The sequence below is a fragment of the Talpa occidentalis genome, unplaced genomic scaffold (assembly GCF_014898055.3).
Source record: "Talpa occidentalis isolate TD23 unplaced genomic scaffold, MPIMG_talOcc4v2.1 talOcc4.3, whole genome shotgun sequence".
Classification (NCBI taxonomy): Eukaryota; Metazoa; Chordata; class Mammalia; order Eulipotyphla; family Talpidae; genus Talpa; species Talpa occidentalis.
In genome coordinates, this window is record NW_023603184.1 from 64,566,491 (window position 1) to 64,586,391 (window position 19,901).

Consider the following 19,901-nt stretch of genomic DNA (forward strand, 5'->3'; position numbering starts at 1 on the left):
CCAGAAGGCAGGGAGAACATATAAAGAATATTGAATCTATTTAACTAATTTCTCTAACTTTTTTCACATGAAATAGAATTTTTCTCAACTCTTAGTCTGTAATCCCATTCTATTTGTAGCCCTTCTCCTATTCCAAGCATCCTGCTGCCTTTACTCGCCAGCTGAGCATCGTGCTCACAGGCTTGAGTGTGGGGCCACACAGACCCTGTTGCCTTGGCATGTCATCTGGCCTCTCTGAGTCTCTGTCCTCAGCTGTAGGAAGGAGATAGTTTACCGCCCATTGTCATGGGGTGGAGGGATGTAACGAGGCAGTGCATGTGATGTGCTTAGCATAGTGGCTGGTGTGTGGTTAACGATTAGTAAATGGATGCAACAATTAACATGATGCCAGCACACTGTGCATGACCATCCCCCCCATTGAGGCGAAACTGAGTGCTGAGTATAATGGAGCATTGCTAACAACCTGTCAGCCGCTCTGGATCTGTGCATAAAAATTGCCTGTCTAGTTTTTCCTGATTTCCTCTGCGTGTCCATTACAAAGTTTCAGTACCTGCCAACAATCATGGTCTGAAGATATTCCACACAAGAAGATATTTTGAAAGACCATGTTCACATAAATTTTATTATAGCATATTGTTTTAATTGTTCTATTTTATTGTTAGTTACCATTGTTAGTCTCTTACTGTGCCTAATTTATAAATTAAACTTTAGAGGTAGTAACATGGCATAAATAGGGTTTGAATCTATCTCAATTTCAAGCATCCATTGGGGTATTGGAATATGTTTCCTGGGGATAAGATGTAACTACTGTGTCCATGCCTTCAAATAAGGCCATGGGGATCTCATTTGCATTTGCTACACTGTCCTAATTGTTACTTCCTGCCCAATTAGGTTGGTGCTTTAGAAAGTTGTGAAAAAGTTTACTCTCTTGCTTTTATTTCTCCTGAGCTTTCTTTTCCAACCCTGCACAAGATCTCTGGTGGTTCTGCACTGGCTGAACCAGCAGGTCATCAGCAACTCTTTGCTGGCGTATCTCTCTCATTTCTACCACTTGCTAAAGACATATCTGAATGTCTCCACTTTTCTATAGAGCCCTGTAATCAGTATATATTTTCCTGGATGAGTCTGTTCATGATGGTCCTAGCTACCAATAACAGCATTTTATGGGGATCAGCTTTGTGTGCTGGACATGCAAAGTTCTTCCCATCCCTCCACAATCCTGATCTGTCCCTGCCCACTCTGTGCATGGGCTTGGGGCTCATCTGCCTCACCTGTCCATAGGTGTACAGTGAGGTGGGACGATGTACAGGAAATGTTTTCTCTATGTGTATTTCTGTCTGGAAGGAATAGCTTTGCCCATGGACTCCCAAAGGCTTTTTGGACTTTGAAAGTGAAGCTTGTTAATGATAAGATACCTCAGCTAGGGGTGATGGGGCCTTTGGAGAAAAATGAGGTAAGAGGGGTTAACATTCACTTCCCTTTGAAACCAAAATGGGTAAATGCTGGGCTGTGTGCAGCGCTGTGGCAGGTATTACACGCATATGAATGGTGTAGTTGAAATGATGTGATTGTACTACGGATCAAGGCAGTCCCAGAGGAGGAGGTACACTCAGCTGCAATGACCTCAATGGGCAGGGTACAATGTTCATGGCACCCCAGAGGCAGGGGAATTTGCTCTTTGCTGGGATGTATTGCCTGCTGGGTTGGTGGCCCTGGGTCAGTGGGTGATACCAATGACCAAAAAGTGGTCTGAGGCCAAGGCAAGGGCAGAGATTCTGGTACTACTCACCAATCAATCTAAAGTTGTAAGAAATTTGCATTTAGGAAGAAAGTGCAAAATATGATTATTTACAAATGGCCTCGTAACTGAAAAAAAATGGGGGATGAAAGAATTGAAACTTTCTATGTGAACTCTGGGCAACAGGCTGCAGGAACTCTTGCTTAACTGGCCATTTTATGTTACAGTTTGCCATTTAAATGAACCAGATGTACTCTTTCTGAGTATATGTGACACCAAGCAAATGTTCAGGATCTCCAAGTGGTCAAAAGTAAATAAATTCAACATTTTTTGGGTGGCATTTGATTGGTCTCCAACTCCAATAAAATCTTGACCAAAGTCATGTACTGTTGGCTCTTCCAAAATTATCAACAGTGTTCTTGATGCTTTAATTGTATATGATTTCCTGTCAGTAGTATAAGGAAGGTCGCAGAATCTTTTCCTCCCATCTCAGGAAAATCTTGGTACTGTCAACACATCTGGCTTTTGATAGTCACAGTGCACACCTGCATCTTAAGCATGCCCGGTGGGCAAATGGCAATTGAGTTAAAGTTGAGGGCACTATGTCAAATTCATATCTTGTATATGGAATTAGTTTTATTCAATTTTTTTTTCATTTGGCAAGCCCATGCACAAAATGCTTAGAAGGCATGGATAAATGATGGGCCTAGTTTCTACAAAAGATGCAGCCTTATAACCTACCTAACTATGATGTCTCCAGAAGCTGTAGACAATCATTTACCAAAGACATGACCTAAATAATGTCTACAGATATACATGCTAACACTGTAGCCATGGTTCTTAGCCTATCTGGCCCAACTGTAAAATAAAGGCAATAATCACTTACTGACTGAAATGTGAGCCATGACTCTTCACCTATGAATCAGGCTGGATGCTTGGCAAGTGAGGACAGTTATTCAGTATACACAGAGACAAAGCTTTTAAATTGCAGGTGATGAGAGTCATCACTAAATTTAATAACCTCAAAAGTGTTGTAGACAAATGTGCATTGAAAACCTCAACACAGTGGGAAACCAAAGCAAGAAAATGCACAAAGCCAGTGGACCACGGGGTGCACTAAATCTCACAAAAAAGCTATTTCAGAGGCTGAAGGGTCGAACCTAGAAGATCACATTGGCAACACCATTCATTTAACACAGATCATTTAAAATCACAAAGATGTCCTGGCTTACCCTCATTCATTCATCCATTCTCTCACATCTTCTCTTGCATCACATTCTTCTGAATCTCCCCCTTGGTATGTGCCCTGGATACACTTTTCTTCTCTATTTATAGTCACTTATGAGGTGTCCTTATCCCTATCCCCATGGAAGTAAAATCCATCAATGCCTGGTGACAGGCATTGATTTTATTTCCCTAAAGTTATGTCCCTAGCTCTTATGTTTCTCCTAACTCCACATTGGGATATTCAATTTAATTTCATTTAAAGACAGAATTCTTACTGATGTAAGGTGGTATCTCAATGTGTTTGTTTTTTTTTTTTTAACATTTATTTATTTATTTATACAAGCACTGGGGTACAGTCAGAAGCGCGGGAGGGTGAGAGAATTCACCAGAGCCAGAGAGGGGAACAGAACAGTCAGACCAACGAAATACACTGCTGAGGGGAGCAGCAGGCGGCAGGAGAGGTCTGCGTGCCATGTGGGACCCTCGGCCAGTGGCCGGGGATTGAACCGGCGCTGCAGAGGGCTGCGGGCAGCTTCGCAACCCAGCGCTCAACCACTGCGCCACCGGGGAGGCCCTCAATGTGGTTTTAATTTGCATTTCCCTGATTATAAGAGATGTTGAACATTTTTTCATATACCTGTTGGTCATTTGCATTTCCTCTTTAGAGAAATATCTTTTAAGTTCTTCTGCCCATTTCTTGACTGGATTGTTTACTTTGTTTTTGTTGAGCCGTGTGAGTTCTTTGTATATCTTTGTGATCAGTCCCTTATCAGTTGGATGGAGTGCAAAGATTTTTTTCCCAATCAGTAGAGTGTCTCTCTGTTTTGGTTAATGTCTCTTTTGCTGTGCAGAAATTTTTCAGTTAGATGTAATCCCAGGTGTTTATCTTTTCCTTGACTTTCTTTGCTTTGGGTGATGAATCTTTAAAGATGTTATTGTGATGTATGTCTTGTAGTGTTTTACCAATATTTTATTCTATATATTTTATGGTTTCAGGTCTTATGTCCAGTTCTTTTATCTATTTTGTGCACGGTGAAAGGTAGTGGTCTAGTTTCATCAGTGTCAAAAAATAACAGTACAAAACACGACAAAGCAAAAATGGATAATTATAAGTCAGAGGCATACTGCAGGGGAGGAGGTGGGAGAGGGATCAGAGGGAGGGAGGAAGGAGCACAGGGGACTGAGGTGATGGTGCACGGGTGCCTTGGGGAAGGAAACTCTATGGGGACTACATCTGAGGGGGTGTGGGGAAGCAAATATTGTTTAAAAAGGAACAATGATGTAAAAAAGTAAAAAAAAATTAATATAAAAAATAAATATTTAAGTGAAGACATAAAAAAATAGTAATCATAAAAAAATAAAGACCGAATTCAAAAGATAAGCCATAACCAAAGCACCAGAACAACCAGAAAAGTCCATTAGTAGGATTAGACAAAGAAGCTTCTGAATGTCCTATTTGTCAGAATTATGTAACTATGAAATTTATTATCTGAGTGCTTGTGGAAAGGCTTGAACAATTTTTAAATTTAAATTTTAAATTTTAAAATTTAAATTTTTAATTTTAAAAAGTTTTTCATATAGCTATCTTTCATTTATGTTCAAAACTGTACTTACTTATGTACACAATTCTCAAGTTTTGAATAAACTGTGTTTCAAAATCTTTTTGGTAAATTAATATTCTGTGTCATAGGACACAGTTTTTTAGAGAAGTAGGATTTGCTCACAAGAATCTCTAGTTTTCTTCCAAATTGTCCCTTCTTTTTCTGTGCTGCTGAATTAAGTAACTTGAGGTGAAATTATCAAGACCTATGTTATTTCATCCCCAAAACAGTGATTTTCTACTCTGCCTGAACCCACCTCAGGCACTTGGCAGCTATGCTGACTTTCCTGATAAACAGATCCCAAGATGACTGTTCAAAATCCTTCTGCCTGTGGAATCTAATAGAACTATAGACCATCAGGTGGGGCAAGATCTTACGGCTAAAATTAATCTAGTAATTCCCAAGCATCACTCTCAGGAATGCCCATATGGAATCACCTAGAGGTGCTTGTTCCCATATAGAAAACCATACTTTCCCCAGAGTTACTCAACCCAGCTTACCAGGGATGGGTGCCTGGGCATTATAGTTTTCACAAGGGTTCAAAACTTTGTGGCACTAACCCAGAGTAAGCCGTCTGACATTGACTCCCTTCTACAGCATTCCCACTTTTATCCATAGTAGACTAGCTATTCAGTAAGCATCAAATTCATCTTTGGGTGTCTCTGACAATTAAGTAGTTCTAATTCTAACCTTTGGAAACACAAAGCACAAGTCCATTCCTTTCTACACCACAATGCTTCTCATTATGGCAACAACAAGCTTGACTACAATGCCTTTTTCTGTTTCTGAGCCCTACCCAAACTATATACTTCACACTTTCTGGTTTCTTCCTTTTTTTAAAAAAAAATATTTAATTATTTTTGAGTAGAAGAGATGTGGTGGGTTAGGGGATTCACCAGAGATAGAATGGGGAGCAGAGCAGGCAGATTTACTGAAATACACTGCTGAAGGGAGCAGCCGGTGAGGCACGAGAGGTCTGCTGTATCATAAGTGGGTTAACTCCCTGGCCAGGGAGCAAACTTAGGCTGTTGTGGTGATAATGCTGAGACTTAACCCTGAGGCCACCATGGATGCCCACACTTTCTGGTTTCTAATTATATCGGAAAGCTACAACAATTGAAACGGGATGATATTGGGAGAAAAACAGACATAATGACCAATTGAACACAAAAAAAGTGCCCAGAAATAAATCCATACATATATAGCCAATTACTTTACAATGAAAGAGCCAAGAATAAACAATGAGAAGGAATAGTCTCTTCAATAAATGATTCTGGGGAAACTGAATAGTCACATGGAAAAGAATGAAATTAAACCACTATTTTACACTATACACAAAAACCAGTTCAACATGGATTAAATACGAGAACATGAGACTGAAACCATAAAACTCCTACAAGAAAACAGGGAAAAAGCTCTTTAACCCTGTCTTGGCAATAATTTTTATTTGACACCAAAATTAGAGGTGACAAAAGCAAAAATAAGCACGTGGGATTACATCAAACTATGCTTCTGACAGCAAAGCCATCAACAAAATCAACAAAAGGCCACCTATGGAGTGGGAGAAAATATTTGCAAGCCACATATTCAGTAAAGTATTAATATTCAAGTTATACAAGAATCTCATAAAACTTAATAGCAACAAAACAAAAAGCAACAAAAAAAGAAATTGGACAAAAGATCTGAATAGACTTTTTTTCTGAAAGAAGACATACAAATGGCCAATGGGAACATAAAAAATGTGTTCAAACTGATCATCAGGGAATGTAAATCAAAACCACAGTAAGATATCATCCTACGCCTATTAGGATATCTACTATCGAAAAGATGAGAGAACAAGTGATAGTGAGGATGTGGAGAAAAAGGAACCCTTGCTTCCACAGTTGGTGGAAATATAAATTGAATTGAAATATAATATAAATATATTATAAATATAAATATAAATATAAATTGAAAAACAGACAAGGTTCTCAAAACAAAACATAGACTTACCATATGAACCAATAATCCCACTTTTGGGAATATATCAAAAAGAAATGAAGTCATTATCTTAAAGAGATATTTTCATGTTCACTACAGTATTATTTAATAGCCATGGTATGGAAACCACCTAATGTAAATAGATTCATGGATAAAGGAAATGTGCTTAATGACAGGGATATGTTCCAAGAAATGCACTGTTAGGTGATTTTGACGTTGTGCCAGCATCAGAGAGTATAATCACACAAGCCTAGACTATATGGTATAGCCTGTTGTGTATGTGGTCAGTCATTGACTTAAACACTGTTACGCAATGCAAGGCTGTCTACAATGAATTATTATTTGGCCTTTTAAAAGAAGGAAATACTGCCATTTCAACAAGATGTATGACCTGCAGGGGATTATAATTGGAATACACCAGTCAGAGAAAGACAAATACTGCATGGTTGTCAGAAGCTGGGGAAATGGAGAGTTGCTAAAAGAGTACAAACATTCACCTGTAAGATGAACAAGGCCTAAAATGCTGATGTAAACACAGTACTATAGTTGATTACATTGTATTGCGTAATCAAAATCTGCTAATAGAGCAAACCTAAATGTTCTCAACAACAACAACAACAACAAAAATAACTATGAGAGGTATTGGATGTGTCAGTTCATTCAGTGGGGGAAGTCTTTCACAATGCGTGCAGATTTCAAATCATTATACTTTACACTTTAAATATGTTTTAATTTATATGTCAATTATACATCAAAAAGTCAAAAGAAACCCCTCCTATTTTTTAGCATTCACAGCAAACCACTGTGGATAGATACTTAAATTCCAACCTAAACATCAAGAACCAGACAGTGGGAAGCAGAAATCACTCTGGTGATGATTTCACCTTCAAATTTTCTGAGCTGCATCGGCATCTAGGTCCTTTGGGAAATATACAGACAGATTGTCCACGCGGTGAATTTCTGAGACCCTTCATTAAGACTCAGAAGACTTGGAAAGAAATACTATTCCAATTTTGTTTGATATTGAATTAAAAGGTGAACACCAAACCAAGCATGTGTCACCAAGAACCAAAATTAGAATTAGGATGGATTAACTTCTGATTTCAAGTTTGGACTTTGGAAGAAAGTTACCTTGACATTATTATAAATTATCTGCATGATACAAATTATTACAGTGTCCTATTCCCAATTCCAATTTATGTTATGTCAGATATATCAAATTTGTCACAGACATGCATTTGAAAATGACATGTTCAAGTGTGATTTATTCTCCCTTAAACTTGAGAACTACTCTCAAAATCTTTTTAATCTAAGAACCCTAAGGAAATTGGGAACTTGAAATACTGATTCTCCTTACCTGATGCTGGTTCAACAGTAAAGGCTTGATGAGACTGAATCAAAGTGATATGAAATTCAAAATCTACAGGACAGCTGCATTGCAAAGGAATAACATAATTTTTGCTGCAAAAAGAAAAAACATTATTTTTCTTTATAACCAGATCTTTTTATATCAAAAATGTAATAAACAATGACAACAGTCAACCCTGATACAGCAATTCCTGGGTGCCAGGAACACATATTTCCCAGATATTAACTATGTTAATCTTATGAGCTGATAACTATGATGACCTTCTCTTAAACAAGAAGAAATGGATTCACAAAAGAGGGTAAGTGTTCAGCCCAAAATGACACCACCAGTTAATGACAGACCAAGATTTAACACAGGTTGACTGCCCAGAATGACCCCATATACTGAACATCTTTGTCCTTGCCTACTCTTGAGTATTATCAGATTTATTTTATGGATCCAGAGAGCCACAGGGAAAAGCTATCTTTGCCACGCAACAGGCCCCAAGGGACCTAGGGACACTGACTAATCATCCCTCATATGAAGTGTGGGACATGTCTGGCTTATGCAGAGGTTGGGACTGGACCATGCTGAAGAGAACACACTTGAGGTGTGTTCCATTGAATTATGCCCAGGATTATTTGGTTTTAAATCCAATAACCAGTAGAGGAACCAGATAGGGTTTGCGTATTCAGAAACGATCAAGACCAGATGATTTATGTAAGTTTGAGGTTGTCACTTATGTACCACAGGTACATCCCACGTAAGTACCACTTATGTACCACAATGTCATCCTGGTGACGTTCCTCCATTTTGTTGAAAATAGCTGCATTTCATCCTTTCTTATGGCTGTTATATCCCATGGTGTGGATACACCACTTCTTCGATCCAATTGTCCATTGATGGACATTTAGGCTGTCCTTGCTATGGTAAATAATGCTGTGAACATTGTGGAACATAACAGGTTTTGTGTTGATGGTTCATATCTGTGACTATGTATCCAAGCACAGCATTATTGGGTCACACAGTATTTCCATTTTTAGTTTTAAAGGTACAGCAGGATTGCTTTCCATGTGGTTGTTGTACCAGTTTACATTCAACAGTAAAATAGGGTTTCTATTTCTCTGCATCCTGTCCAACACTAGTTGTTGGAGGGCTTATTTAAAGTGATAGTTTGAGTAATCATTTCTTTCTTTTTTTTTTTTTTAAGATTTATTTATTTATGTATACAAGCACTGGGTACAGTCAGAAGCGCGGGAGGGTGAGAGAATTCACCAAAGCCAGAGGGGAGATCAGAGCAGGCAGAGTGACGAAATATACTACTGAGGGGAGCAGCGGGTGGCAGGAGAGGTCTGCGCACCATGTGGGACCCTCACCCGGTGGTGGCCGGGGATCGAACAGGGGCTGCAGAGGCTGCAGAGGCTGCAGAGGCTGCAGAGGCTGCAGAGGCTGCGGGAAGCTTCGTAACCCAGCGCTCAACTGCTGCACCACCGGGGAGGCCCTGGAGGGCTTTTTAATAGGTGACATCTTACTGGTGGAAAGCATTACTTATTGTAGTTTTAATCTGCATCTCTCTTATTAGAAGTGATGGTGAACACTTTCTCATTTGTCTTTTGGCCGTCTGGATATCCTCTTTGGTAAACTGCTCATATCTACTGCTCATTTGTTAACTGGTTTTATTTTTTTGTTATTGTAGAATTATAAGAGATTTTTTATATAATCCCTTATAAGTTACATAATGTGAAAATATTTTCTCCCATTCAATAAGGTATTTTAAAAATCATCTTGTATTTTCTTTTCCTGTATAGAAGCTTTTTAACTTGAGGTAATCCCGATTGTTTATTTTTGTTTTGATTCTTTTGCCATGGGGTTGAGTCACCAAAAATATCTTTATTATTAATATCAATGTTTTCTTCTATGTATTTTAGTATTGCAGGTTTTTAATCTAAATCTTTAATCCATTTGGAGTTTATTTTGTGTATGAGGTTAGTAATACAATTTCTTCCTATTATGTGGCTTTCTTACTTTTCAACACCATTTCGTAGAGAAGGTCTCATTTTATGGTTCTAGCTGCTTTATCGTAGATTAGATGCTGGTATGTACAGGGACTTGTTTCTGGACTTTTGATTCTGTTCCATTGATCCATGTATCTAGTTTTGTGCCAGTACCATATCACTTTTAGTACTGTTGCTTAAAGTTTTGAGTCAGATAATTTGGTAACTTTGTTTCTCTCCTTCTTTCTCAGGATTGCTTTTGCAATTCAAGGCTTTTGGTGGCTTCATCTAAAATTCACTATTTTATTGTTCAGTTTCTTTGAAAAATATTACTGGTGTTCTGATGAAGATTGCATTAAATTTGCTTATCATTTTAAGCAGGATAGTCATTTTTATTACATTGATTCTCCCCATCCATGTGCATGGAATCTTTCTTCTCCTATGTCACTAAGTCCCTCAGCAACATCTCACAGTTTTCATTATATAGGTCTCTTACGTCCCTCGTTAAGTTGATTCTAGGTATTTAATTCTTTTTGAAGAAATCATAATTGAAGTAATTTTTAAAATTTCTTTTGCTCCTGTGTTGTCTGTATATATATATATATAATATATATATTCTTTGTATGTTGATATTGTAGCCTACCCCTTTGCCGTATTCATTTATTTTTTCTAATAACTTTTTGATGATGAAGTATTTAGGATCTTCTATCAACTGCAAATAGCAATAGTTTCACTCCTTCTTTTCCTACGTAGATTCTCTTTACTTCCCATGTTTGTCTGATAGCTCTGGCCAAAACCTCCATTGCTAAGTTAAACATCCTTGTCTTAGGCATCCTTGTCTTGGTCTCTGACTTAGGAGGAAATCTTTCAGTTGTTCACCATTGAGTATTTTATTTGATATTGACTTGTGATATATGGTTTTTGTTATATTGAGGTAGGTCCTGTTATTTCCATCTTATTCAGAGTTTTTGTCATAAATGGGGTGCTGAATCTTAGCAAATGCATCCATTGATATTATCACATGCATATTTATCTTTACTTATGTTCATATGATGTTGTAGGGGCAGGATAATCACTGAGCAGGCTATCTATGATTCGAGCAGACCAGAAGGATAAAGGATGAGCCCTGGAGCCCTCAGTGGCTTTTTCAGGCCTTTATTGAGCTTTTACATGTAGTGCAACAACCAGGTACATGGCAGGCAGGGGTGCCAGGAGGCCAGGAGGCTGGTAGGCCTCCAAGCCTCCAGCAAGGCTTCACTCTGGGCTTCTCTGGCTTCTTTCTCCTTTCTCTCCTGTTCTCTTTCCAGCTTCTGCTTCTCTTGGTGACTATCTCAATACTGCAGCCATGGCCACAGAAGTAAACAACACAACTTACAACAATGTAACAACTGCAGATGCCCCATCAGGCAGGGCAATCCTAATGGTGGGAGGGCAGAAAAGCCTGAAAACCATTTACCCTGCAGATGTGTTACATTAACTGTCTGTGTATATTATCCTTGTAGCCCCTGTGGTAACTCCCACTTGATTATGGTGTATGATCCTTATGAAGTGCTGTTGAGTTAGATTTGCTAGTATTTTACTGAAGATTTTTGCATAGATATTCATCAGGGACTTTGGTCTATAATTTTCTTTTCTTGTGCTGTCTTCTCCTGGCTTCAATATTAGGGTAATATTGACATGGTAAGATGTATTGGGGAGCATTTTAAAAACAACTTGAGCAAGATGGGCATTAGTTCTTTAAAGGTTTGATAGAATTCATTTGTAAAGCCATCTGTTGCTGGGCTTTTGTTTTTCAGATAATTTTTGATCACTGTTTTGGTTTCCATGTTTGTGATCAGTTTGTTCAGTTCTGTTTCTTCCTGGATTAGTACTGACATTATATTGATCTAGAAATTTACCCATTTCTTCAAGATTATCAGGTTTATTGGTGGAAAATTGTTCATACTAATCTCTTAATGATCTTTCGTATTTCTATGTTATCTTTTCTGTTAGCCCAGCTAGAGTTTTATCTATCTTGCTTATTTTCTTGAAAAGTCAGCTCTTAGTGTCATTGATTTTTTATATAGTCTTTTTTATCTCTATGTCATTTATGACCACTTTTATTTTTATTATTCCCTTCCTTTTACTTGGAGTCTTATTTGTTCCTCTTTCTCAAGTTGCTTTAACTGTGCAATTATATTGTTTATTAGTATTGTTTTTAATATGGGTTATAACACAATTATCTTCCCCCTAAGACACTTTTGCTATGTCCTATAAATTCTGGTAATTTGTGTCACCATTTTAATTTGTCTCATAGTATCAGTATTTTAAAATTTCTGCTTTGATCTTCTCTTTTATCCAATTGCTTATTAAGCAGCATGTTGTTCCATCTTCACATATTCATAACTTTTCATGTTTTCTTATAGTTGACTTCTAGTCTATTGTTCAGAGAAGGTACAAGGTTAAATTTCAATCTTTGTGGGTTTTATGGACAATTGACTTGTGTCCTAATATATATTTTTGAAATTGTTCCATGTTTGTGTACTTGAAAAAAAATATGTATGCAGCCAAATATTTTGGGGTAAAGTGTTCTGTCCCTTAGACCTATTTGGTCTGACTCCTCAGTTAAAGCTTCCCTGACATATAATTTGTCTTGTTGATCTATCGATTACTATAAATGGGATACTAAAGCCCACTAGCATTTTATATTTTTTAAATTTTATTTATTTTTGCATAGAAGATCTGGGGTATAGGCCAGAGGTGTGGGGGGTAAGAGGATCCACCAGAGACAGAATGGGGAGCAGAATAGGTAGATTTACTGAAATATACTGCTGAGGGGAGCAGAGGGAGAGAAAGAGAGGTTTGCTGCTCCATGTGGGTCACCTTCCTGGCCAGGGAGGGGATCGAACTCAGTGCACAGAGATAATAGTGCTGAGACTTAACCCCTAGGCCACCAGGTATGCCCCCCAGCATTATTACTAATATCTCTCTTTAGTTCTGTCATTAATTGGCTTATGTATCTTGGTGCCCTATCACTCGGTGCATATGAGTGTTATTTCTTGCTCTTGTATTATAACCTTGATCATAATATAGTGTACTTAAAAAGCCTTTCTTTTCATCTTTCCTAGTTAAAAATTTATTTTATCAAATTAAGTATAGCTATTGCTGATTTTGTTTTTGGGTTGCCATTTGTTTGTATAATTATCTTCAAACCTCTAACTGTAGGGCCTCCCCTGGGGCCGCAGCAGTTGAGCGCTGGGCTGGGAGGCTGCCTGCAGCCTCTGCAGCGCTGGTCCCTGGCCGCCAGCGAGGGTCCCACAAAAAAAAAAAAAAAAGAAAAAACACAAACCTCTAATTCTAAGTTATGCTTGACTTTGTTGATGAGGTAAGTTTCTTATAAACAGCAGATGGTTGAGCTCTGTTTTGCAATCCATTCGGCCACTCTACATCCATTCACTGGTACGTTCAAGTCATTTTTATGCAAAAGGTGATTGTTGCAATACTCTATTTAGTTATCTTTTTATTTTTGGTTTTTTTGCCTTTTTATTTTTGTGAGCCCTTCTCATTACATTTTAAGTTCCATTTCCATTGTCTTATGTGATAGTTCTATTGTTTTTTGCTTGATGGTTTGACTGAGGTTATTATGTGCTGGACATATGACCTGTTGGACTGTCTGGTCTCTGGCTGGCTCTAGAGGACCACACTGTTACTTCCCTTTCTCTACCTTCATAATAAATAATTTAGGTGTCTGTTGCCTCACTATTCATTGTTATATTGCTGTGTTATAACCCCTTTGGATTTCTTTCACGTACAGCTTGGTGTTGATGAATTTTTTCAGTTTTTGCTTTCATGAAGTTCCTTACTCTTCCTTCCATTTAGATTGTTACACTTGTTGAGTAAAGGATTCTGTACTGGAAGCATTTTTCTTTAAACACTTTAAATATCTCTTTCCAGGCCCTTTTGCTTGTAATGTTTCAGCTGGAATGATAGCATGATTGTAGTTCCCGTATAGGTCCCCTATTTTCTCTTGATTTTTTTTAAAATTTTTTTTTTTTAAGATTTATTTATTTATTTATTTATACAAGCACTGGGTACAGCCAGAAGCACAGGAGGGTGAGAGAATTCACCAGAGCCAAAGCAGGGAGCAGAACAGACAGACTGACGAAATGCACTGCTGAGGGGAGCAGTGGGCGTGGCAGGAGAGGTCTGCGTGCCATGTGGGACCCTCGCCAGGGGCTGTGGATCGAACTGGTGCTGCAGAGGCTGTGGGCAGCTTTGCAGCCCAGCGCTCAACTGCTGCACCACCAGGGGAGGCTCTCTTGATATTTTTAAGAGGTTATCCTTGTTGTTGGTTTTCAACAGCTTTAGTATAATGTGTCCTAATGTGTGCTTGTCTTGTTTTGTTTGGTGCTCTTTAGGCCTTTGCATTACAATGTCTGGTTTGTCTCACAGATTGAGTTGATTTTCATAAATCATTTCTTTAAATAAATTTTCTATGTCTTTCTCTTTTTCTTCTTCTTCTGGGACCATCATGAAATGGATATAATTTCTTGTTAAGTGGTCCCAAAGGGCTCTGATGCTGTTTTCATCCTTTGAAATTCTTTTTGGCCTCTATGGAATATAGTGGAAGTGATGCTTCACTTGTTTTTTAAGGACAAGTCAAAGAAAGTGGCATTTCCTGTGTCTCTTGGCACACTTACTCGAACCAAGTCACCAGTTTCTAAAGAAACCTAGGCAGTCTGTGGAGAGATCTACACACAGAACCGAGGCTCCCAGCCCTTGGCTCTGCTGAGTCTCCTGATAAATGTCATCAGGTAAATGGATCGTTCTTGGGGGGTGGATCTTTTAGCCCCCAGTTGAGCAGCCCCAACTCATTCATATGGAGCAGAGCTGAGCTTTCTCCATTAAGCTATACCCAAGTTGTAGATCCACAAACAGAACAGTTAAGTATTATTTTGTCACTACTCATAGGGTGACTTGTTATACAACAGACAAACAGACCCCCTCCCCCCAAATTCTCTTTCTTTCCTCATTGGTTGCAATCTTAATTTGACAATTTAAAAGTTTTTTTTTGCTCTCACTTGTAATATGTACCTGTCACTGTGCTTTTATTTCAGTTAGCCCTCTTAACAACCCTAGGAGTAAGTACTATTACTGTCCCTATTTTATGGATAATTGAACTGACCTGTAGGGAAGCCCAAGGCCCCATGTTTAGTAGGAGATGAGGTGGACATTACAGCCAGGACCCCAGAACCTGAACTCTTAACTCCTATATCAAATTGCTTCTCATGATTGCTGATATTAAAGAATACATATGACATTTCATTATTTGCATTGCACTTCTCTTCCCTATTAACTTTCTCTTTGGAACCAATCCCCTGTACTTTGTTGAGCTTTAAGAAGGTGTTCTTAGACTGTGTGAGAAAAATACTGGTTACTGGATGGAAAGGGGATGGGGGGAGGGGGGAGGCCTTTTGCACTGGTGGGTGGGTAAAGCATCTGCACAAATGTTGGTGTAAAAATGTACCTCCAAATGACAGTTATGTGAACATTTGACAAATAAATTCGAGGGAAAAAGAAAGGCATTTCCCTTAATTAATTGATAGGCAATAAAGGCTCATAATAATCTTACCACCTTTTCTCTAATATTACTAACCTGTTTCAAGTACTGCAGAGAGAAAGGAGGAAATAAATACAAAGGAGGAAATACAAAGAAAGGCGGCAAAAATAACTGGCCAGTTATTTTCCTTTAGCATTTAGGTGTAAATTGCTGTATTCAAAATGTGACCCACAAAAACAGAAAGAAATCAGACATGATGATTAGTTGCCAGGTATGTCAGACCCTGTAACTCCCTAAATGGGCACAATTTGAAATGCTATAAAGAGTTGAAAGTAAATTACATTGCAAATTTCAAAGGATGCCCTCTTATCCTAGATAATTTATGTTCTAATGAACTGTCATTTGTTGCTTATCTTATTTTCAAAGACACAATTTATCTGACTGGAATTGGGGCCTCAAACCAGAAGCATAGTGGGCCCATGCGCCTTAATGATAGAATCAGGTAAAGAAAAACATAAATCTACAAAGAGAAATGTTCAAGTAACCAGCATTTGATTACTTTACACATTTAGAGAATTGAATACCATCCTATTCTACGTGAAGTTTAGAACATTATTAGAGGCAAAGAACAGCAGAGAGTCCAAGGAGTTTTGATGTTTCTTTCTCTTGGTAGTTTGGCCTTCATGCTCCTTTCTGGCCTACGGCTCAAGTTCGTCCCCAACCTTAAGCAGCCCTCACTCTTAGTAAAACCGCACCTACCTGCCCCATAACCCTTTCCCCACTAGTTTAGGGAAAGATACAAATCTGGTGAGAACACAAGGGAACAATCAGAAATGAAGTCATATCTGCAAATTCAATAAAAGATGTGAGGGCATTTGGTAATATATACCCTACTCATATTTCAAAAACACCTTTTTAAAAATTTGTGGTAAAATATAAATACCATAAAATATACCATTTTATTTATTTATTTATTTTTTTTTTATTTTTTTTTTTTTATAGAGGCATGCTTTATTTATTTGTTTGCTGGTTTGTTTGTTTGTTTTTGTTTATACATGCACTGGGTACAGTCAGAAGCGCGGGAGGATGAGAGAATTCACCAGAGCCATAGCGGGGAGCAGAGCAGGCAGAAGGACCGAAGTACACTGCTGAGGGGAGCAGCGGGCGGCAGGAGAGGTCTGCACGCCATGTGGGACCCTCCTCCGGTGGCCGGGGAGCAGCCGGGGATCGAACTGGCACCGCAGAGGCTGTGGGCAGCTTCGCAACCCAGCGCTCAACCACTGCGCCACCGGGGAGGCCCAAAATATACCATTTTAACCATTTGTAAATGTACAGTTCAGTGGCACTGAGTGCATTCACACTGCTGAACAGCCACCATACCATCTATTTATAGAACTGGAACTCTGCAAAACTGGAACTCTGTACCCATTAGAAGTCACTCCCCATGCTCTACCCCCCACTATTCCCCCAGCCTCTGGCAACTACCATTCTACCTCTGTCCCTGAATTTGAGAACTTGAATAAGTGGTATCATGCAGTATAAAACAGTTAAAAAATTAAATCTTAGCTCTCATTCACATGAAAGTATTAATATAAATAATACATTTAATACAAAATAGCACCTTACAGTTCACCAGAGTGAATTGGGTAAGGAATGAAATTCAGGGATGGCTCATTTAAGATAGGAGGAGGCATTCAGCTGGAGACCAGAGAGTGGGGAGCTCTGGCATTGGGAAGAAAGTCGCTGTCAGGAAAAAGGAGGCAGCTAAAGTGTGATGAAAATGAAGATGAAAAGCCTCCTGCAGACTGATTGCTTTTCTGCTGAGGAAAATGTAGCATTCACTGGGAGAAGATTAGAGGATGCACTAAGAACTACTGGGCCTTTTTTCTTTTAGAGTAGGGGACAGAAGGAACCACATGCTGACTGTGTTCAAATCACACTTCCTCAGAGGTAAAAGACCTCTCGTGCCTGCCCTGAAACAGTCAGCAGGACCCCAGCTGCCAGCTACCAGTCCTCAAGGCTTTCCCACCAGCAATTATTAAAACAAAAAGCTAATTAGGAAGCAAAATAAGAAATGCATTTTAAAGCAAAGCAATTGAAATTCAAATACTTTTGGTTTTAAATCATAATATTTTCATATGCAATTCAATTTAATTTTTTAATAATCACAATATGTAAGAACTTGGGTGAGAAATTTATGGCATATTTATGAGAAAGCAACTATTTAAGAAAAAGTCATAATTCATTTGACTGTAAGTTATTCTAAATATTTTGACAAGCTTTAAATAATGACATCCTATAAAGCATATTAAAAGTGCATGCAGGAAAAAGTGCATGTGTGTGTGTGTGTGTGTGTGTGTGTGTGTGTGCATGAGCATGCGTGATAATGGGTATCAGAGGACAGCAACAGCAGTGGCCATGTGTAGGATCATGTACAGTTTTGAAAGTGAATTTGGCAAGTAAGCAAACCAGAGAAAGAGGAGTGCCCAGAAACACTTTTGATTTTGGGGGTGTCTCTCCGGGACGGAAAACCAGCCACAATTTTTGCCTTGGAGTCTTCCAGGAATGTGCTTTGGGTCGACACTGAAACTTCTTATGTTCTATTCCTAAATATTAGAATTGGGAAATCATTCATGAATACTTTTTTTAATGTTATTTTAAAGTTTCTTACTGCTTAATATAGGATACCAACGTGGATGTTTCATATAAGGCACAAAATGTAGATGTTATTGAATGTAATGAATCATTTCATGAATTTATACAAAGGTTAGAAACCCCAAAACTAGAAAAATACTCCATCTTTAATTACTGCCAACTTTAATTACTGAGTACACCTAATCATTTGCCATAGATGCTGATATTAAATGTATGCCACTTCTTCCTTAACCCTCCTGCAAGGCAATTAAGCAATTTTCTAATTCAAACTTGCACAAATCTAAGGAATAAAAGCACAATATTACAATATTCAAGTTAGGCTTGAATAGTCAGTAATGGCTTTTCCCATTTTAGGTTTTTTGCCTTTTAGCTGCTTTTTCCAAGAGTTGAAAGTCTAGATTTAAAAATTTTGTAAGAACACTTTAAAAGAAAATGATGGTCTTCCACTAAAAGTTCCCTGTGTTGACTGTCTTAAGTCGACATTACTTCTGCTTCTGAAGATGCATTTATGCCCATTTGTTACTATTAATATAGATCCCTATGATCTATATTAGAGGTTGGATGGTTTTCTTTGCCTACTAAAGTTCATAAAAACACTGTGTCAAGATGAGTAACAAATTTGATAGTAGATCAGCAAAGGTATCTGTAGGGTAAGTAAAGCATCAGGCTTTCCCACCCTCCCACCTTTAGGATTAATGATGAATCCTGCAGTCCTGGATGCATGCCTGATGGCGGGCACCTGGTGTAGGGTATGGGCATGCATAGGTGGGTACTCCTGGGCTGAGAGTCTGGGCTTATAAAGGCGGTGTCACGGGGATGCCAGCAGAGTGAAAGGACCGGACCAGACCACACGAGACCAGAATGAGAGCAGCACCTGCAGAGAAGCAGAGGCCGCGAGAGAACGCCAGAGAGCCCAGAGTGAAGACTTGCCAGGGGCTGGGAAGCCTGCCAGCCTCCCATCCTCCCTGCCTGCCATGAACCTGGTAAAATGGCAATAAAAGCCTGGAAAGCCACCAAGGGCTCTAGGACTCCTCCTTTACACCACCTGCATAGGATTATAGAGAACTTACTCCATCCTTTCTACTGCTACAGTATCAAAGTAAAACAAAGTAATTTTAACAAAATATGGGAGATATTTTCATACACTAACAATCCAGGTTGTTGTTAAGAGACAGTGATTATTTTACCTGATTATTAATTTTGAAGCAATTTTGAAATATAAATTCTCTACTGCTCCATATACACTAGCAGGGACTCAGGCACAGAACAAGTGTGTTCATGGGTGTGGGGTAAATGGAAGTGATCAGGTTTTTTACACCCACCCGCCATTGGCATCTATGATTGACACCTGTGGTCTTACACGAGTGCCTGATGGTGACACCTGGAGCATGGTGTGGGCATGCGTAAGTGGGTGCACCTGAGCTAAGAGGGGGGTGCACAGAAGGGTGGGGTGGTAGAAGACCATAGGCAGAGTGCAGTGTAGAGCATCAGAGAATGGCTAAGAGAGCAAAGAGCATATAGGGATTTGCAGGGGGCCCAAGTTGCTCTCTCCCTGCTGGTTTGTTTCCCTTAATCTGTGGGGATGATACCAAGAGCTCCAAGGTTCTCTTTCAAGCTGCCTGTGCTGATGATGACCCTACCTGGCCTGGGATGGTTCCAGAACAATGGGCTTGTCCCTCTTATCGGAATGTTTTCATAAAATGCTGCTGTTTCTTCAAATCAGCTTCGAGCTTGGGAGTTATAAAATGAGTCTCTAGTATGAGTAAGGAGTGTATTTCATTTAACCAGCTGAAAAATGTGAATTTATTTTTGAAATTGG

General features: G+C 38.9%; 1 protein-coding gene across 4 annotated transcripts in view; it reads right to left on the reverse strand.

Moving 5' to 3' along the window:
- Positions 1 to 19,901, reverse strand: part of CFAP221 (cilia and flagella associated protein 221) — a 101,276-nt gene that overhangs the window by 53,542 nt on the left and 27,833 nt on the right. For 3 of the 4 annotated variants that reach the window (XR_005127527.2, XM_037523235.2, XM_037523236.2), the window contains exon 7: positions 7,904 to 8,007. Coding sequence is in view for 3 of the 4 variants with exons in the window: in XM_037523235.2 (XP_037379132.1) it covers positions 7,904 to 8,007 (104 nt within the window). In the remaining variant the exon portion in view is untranslated. Of the gene's footprint in view, positions 1 to 7,903; positions 8,008 to 8,676; positions 8,861 to 19,901 lie in introns of those variants that run through there. The other variant, XM_054699632.1, reaches the window with a different exon arrangement.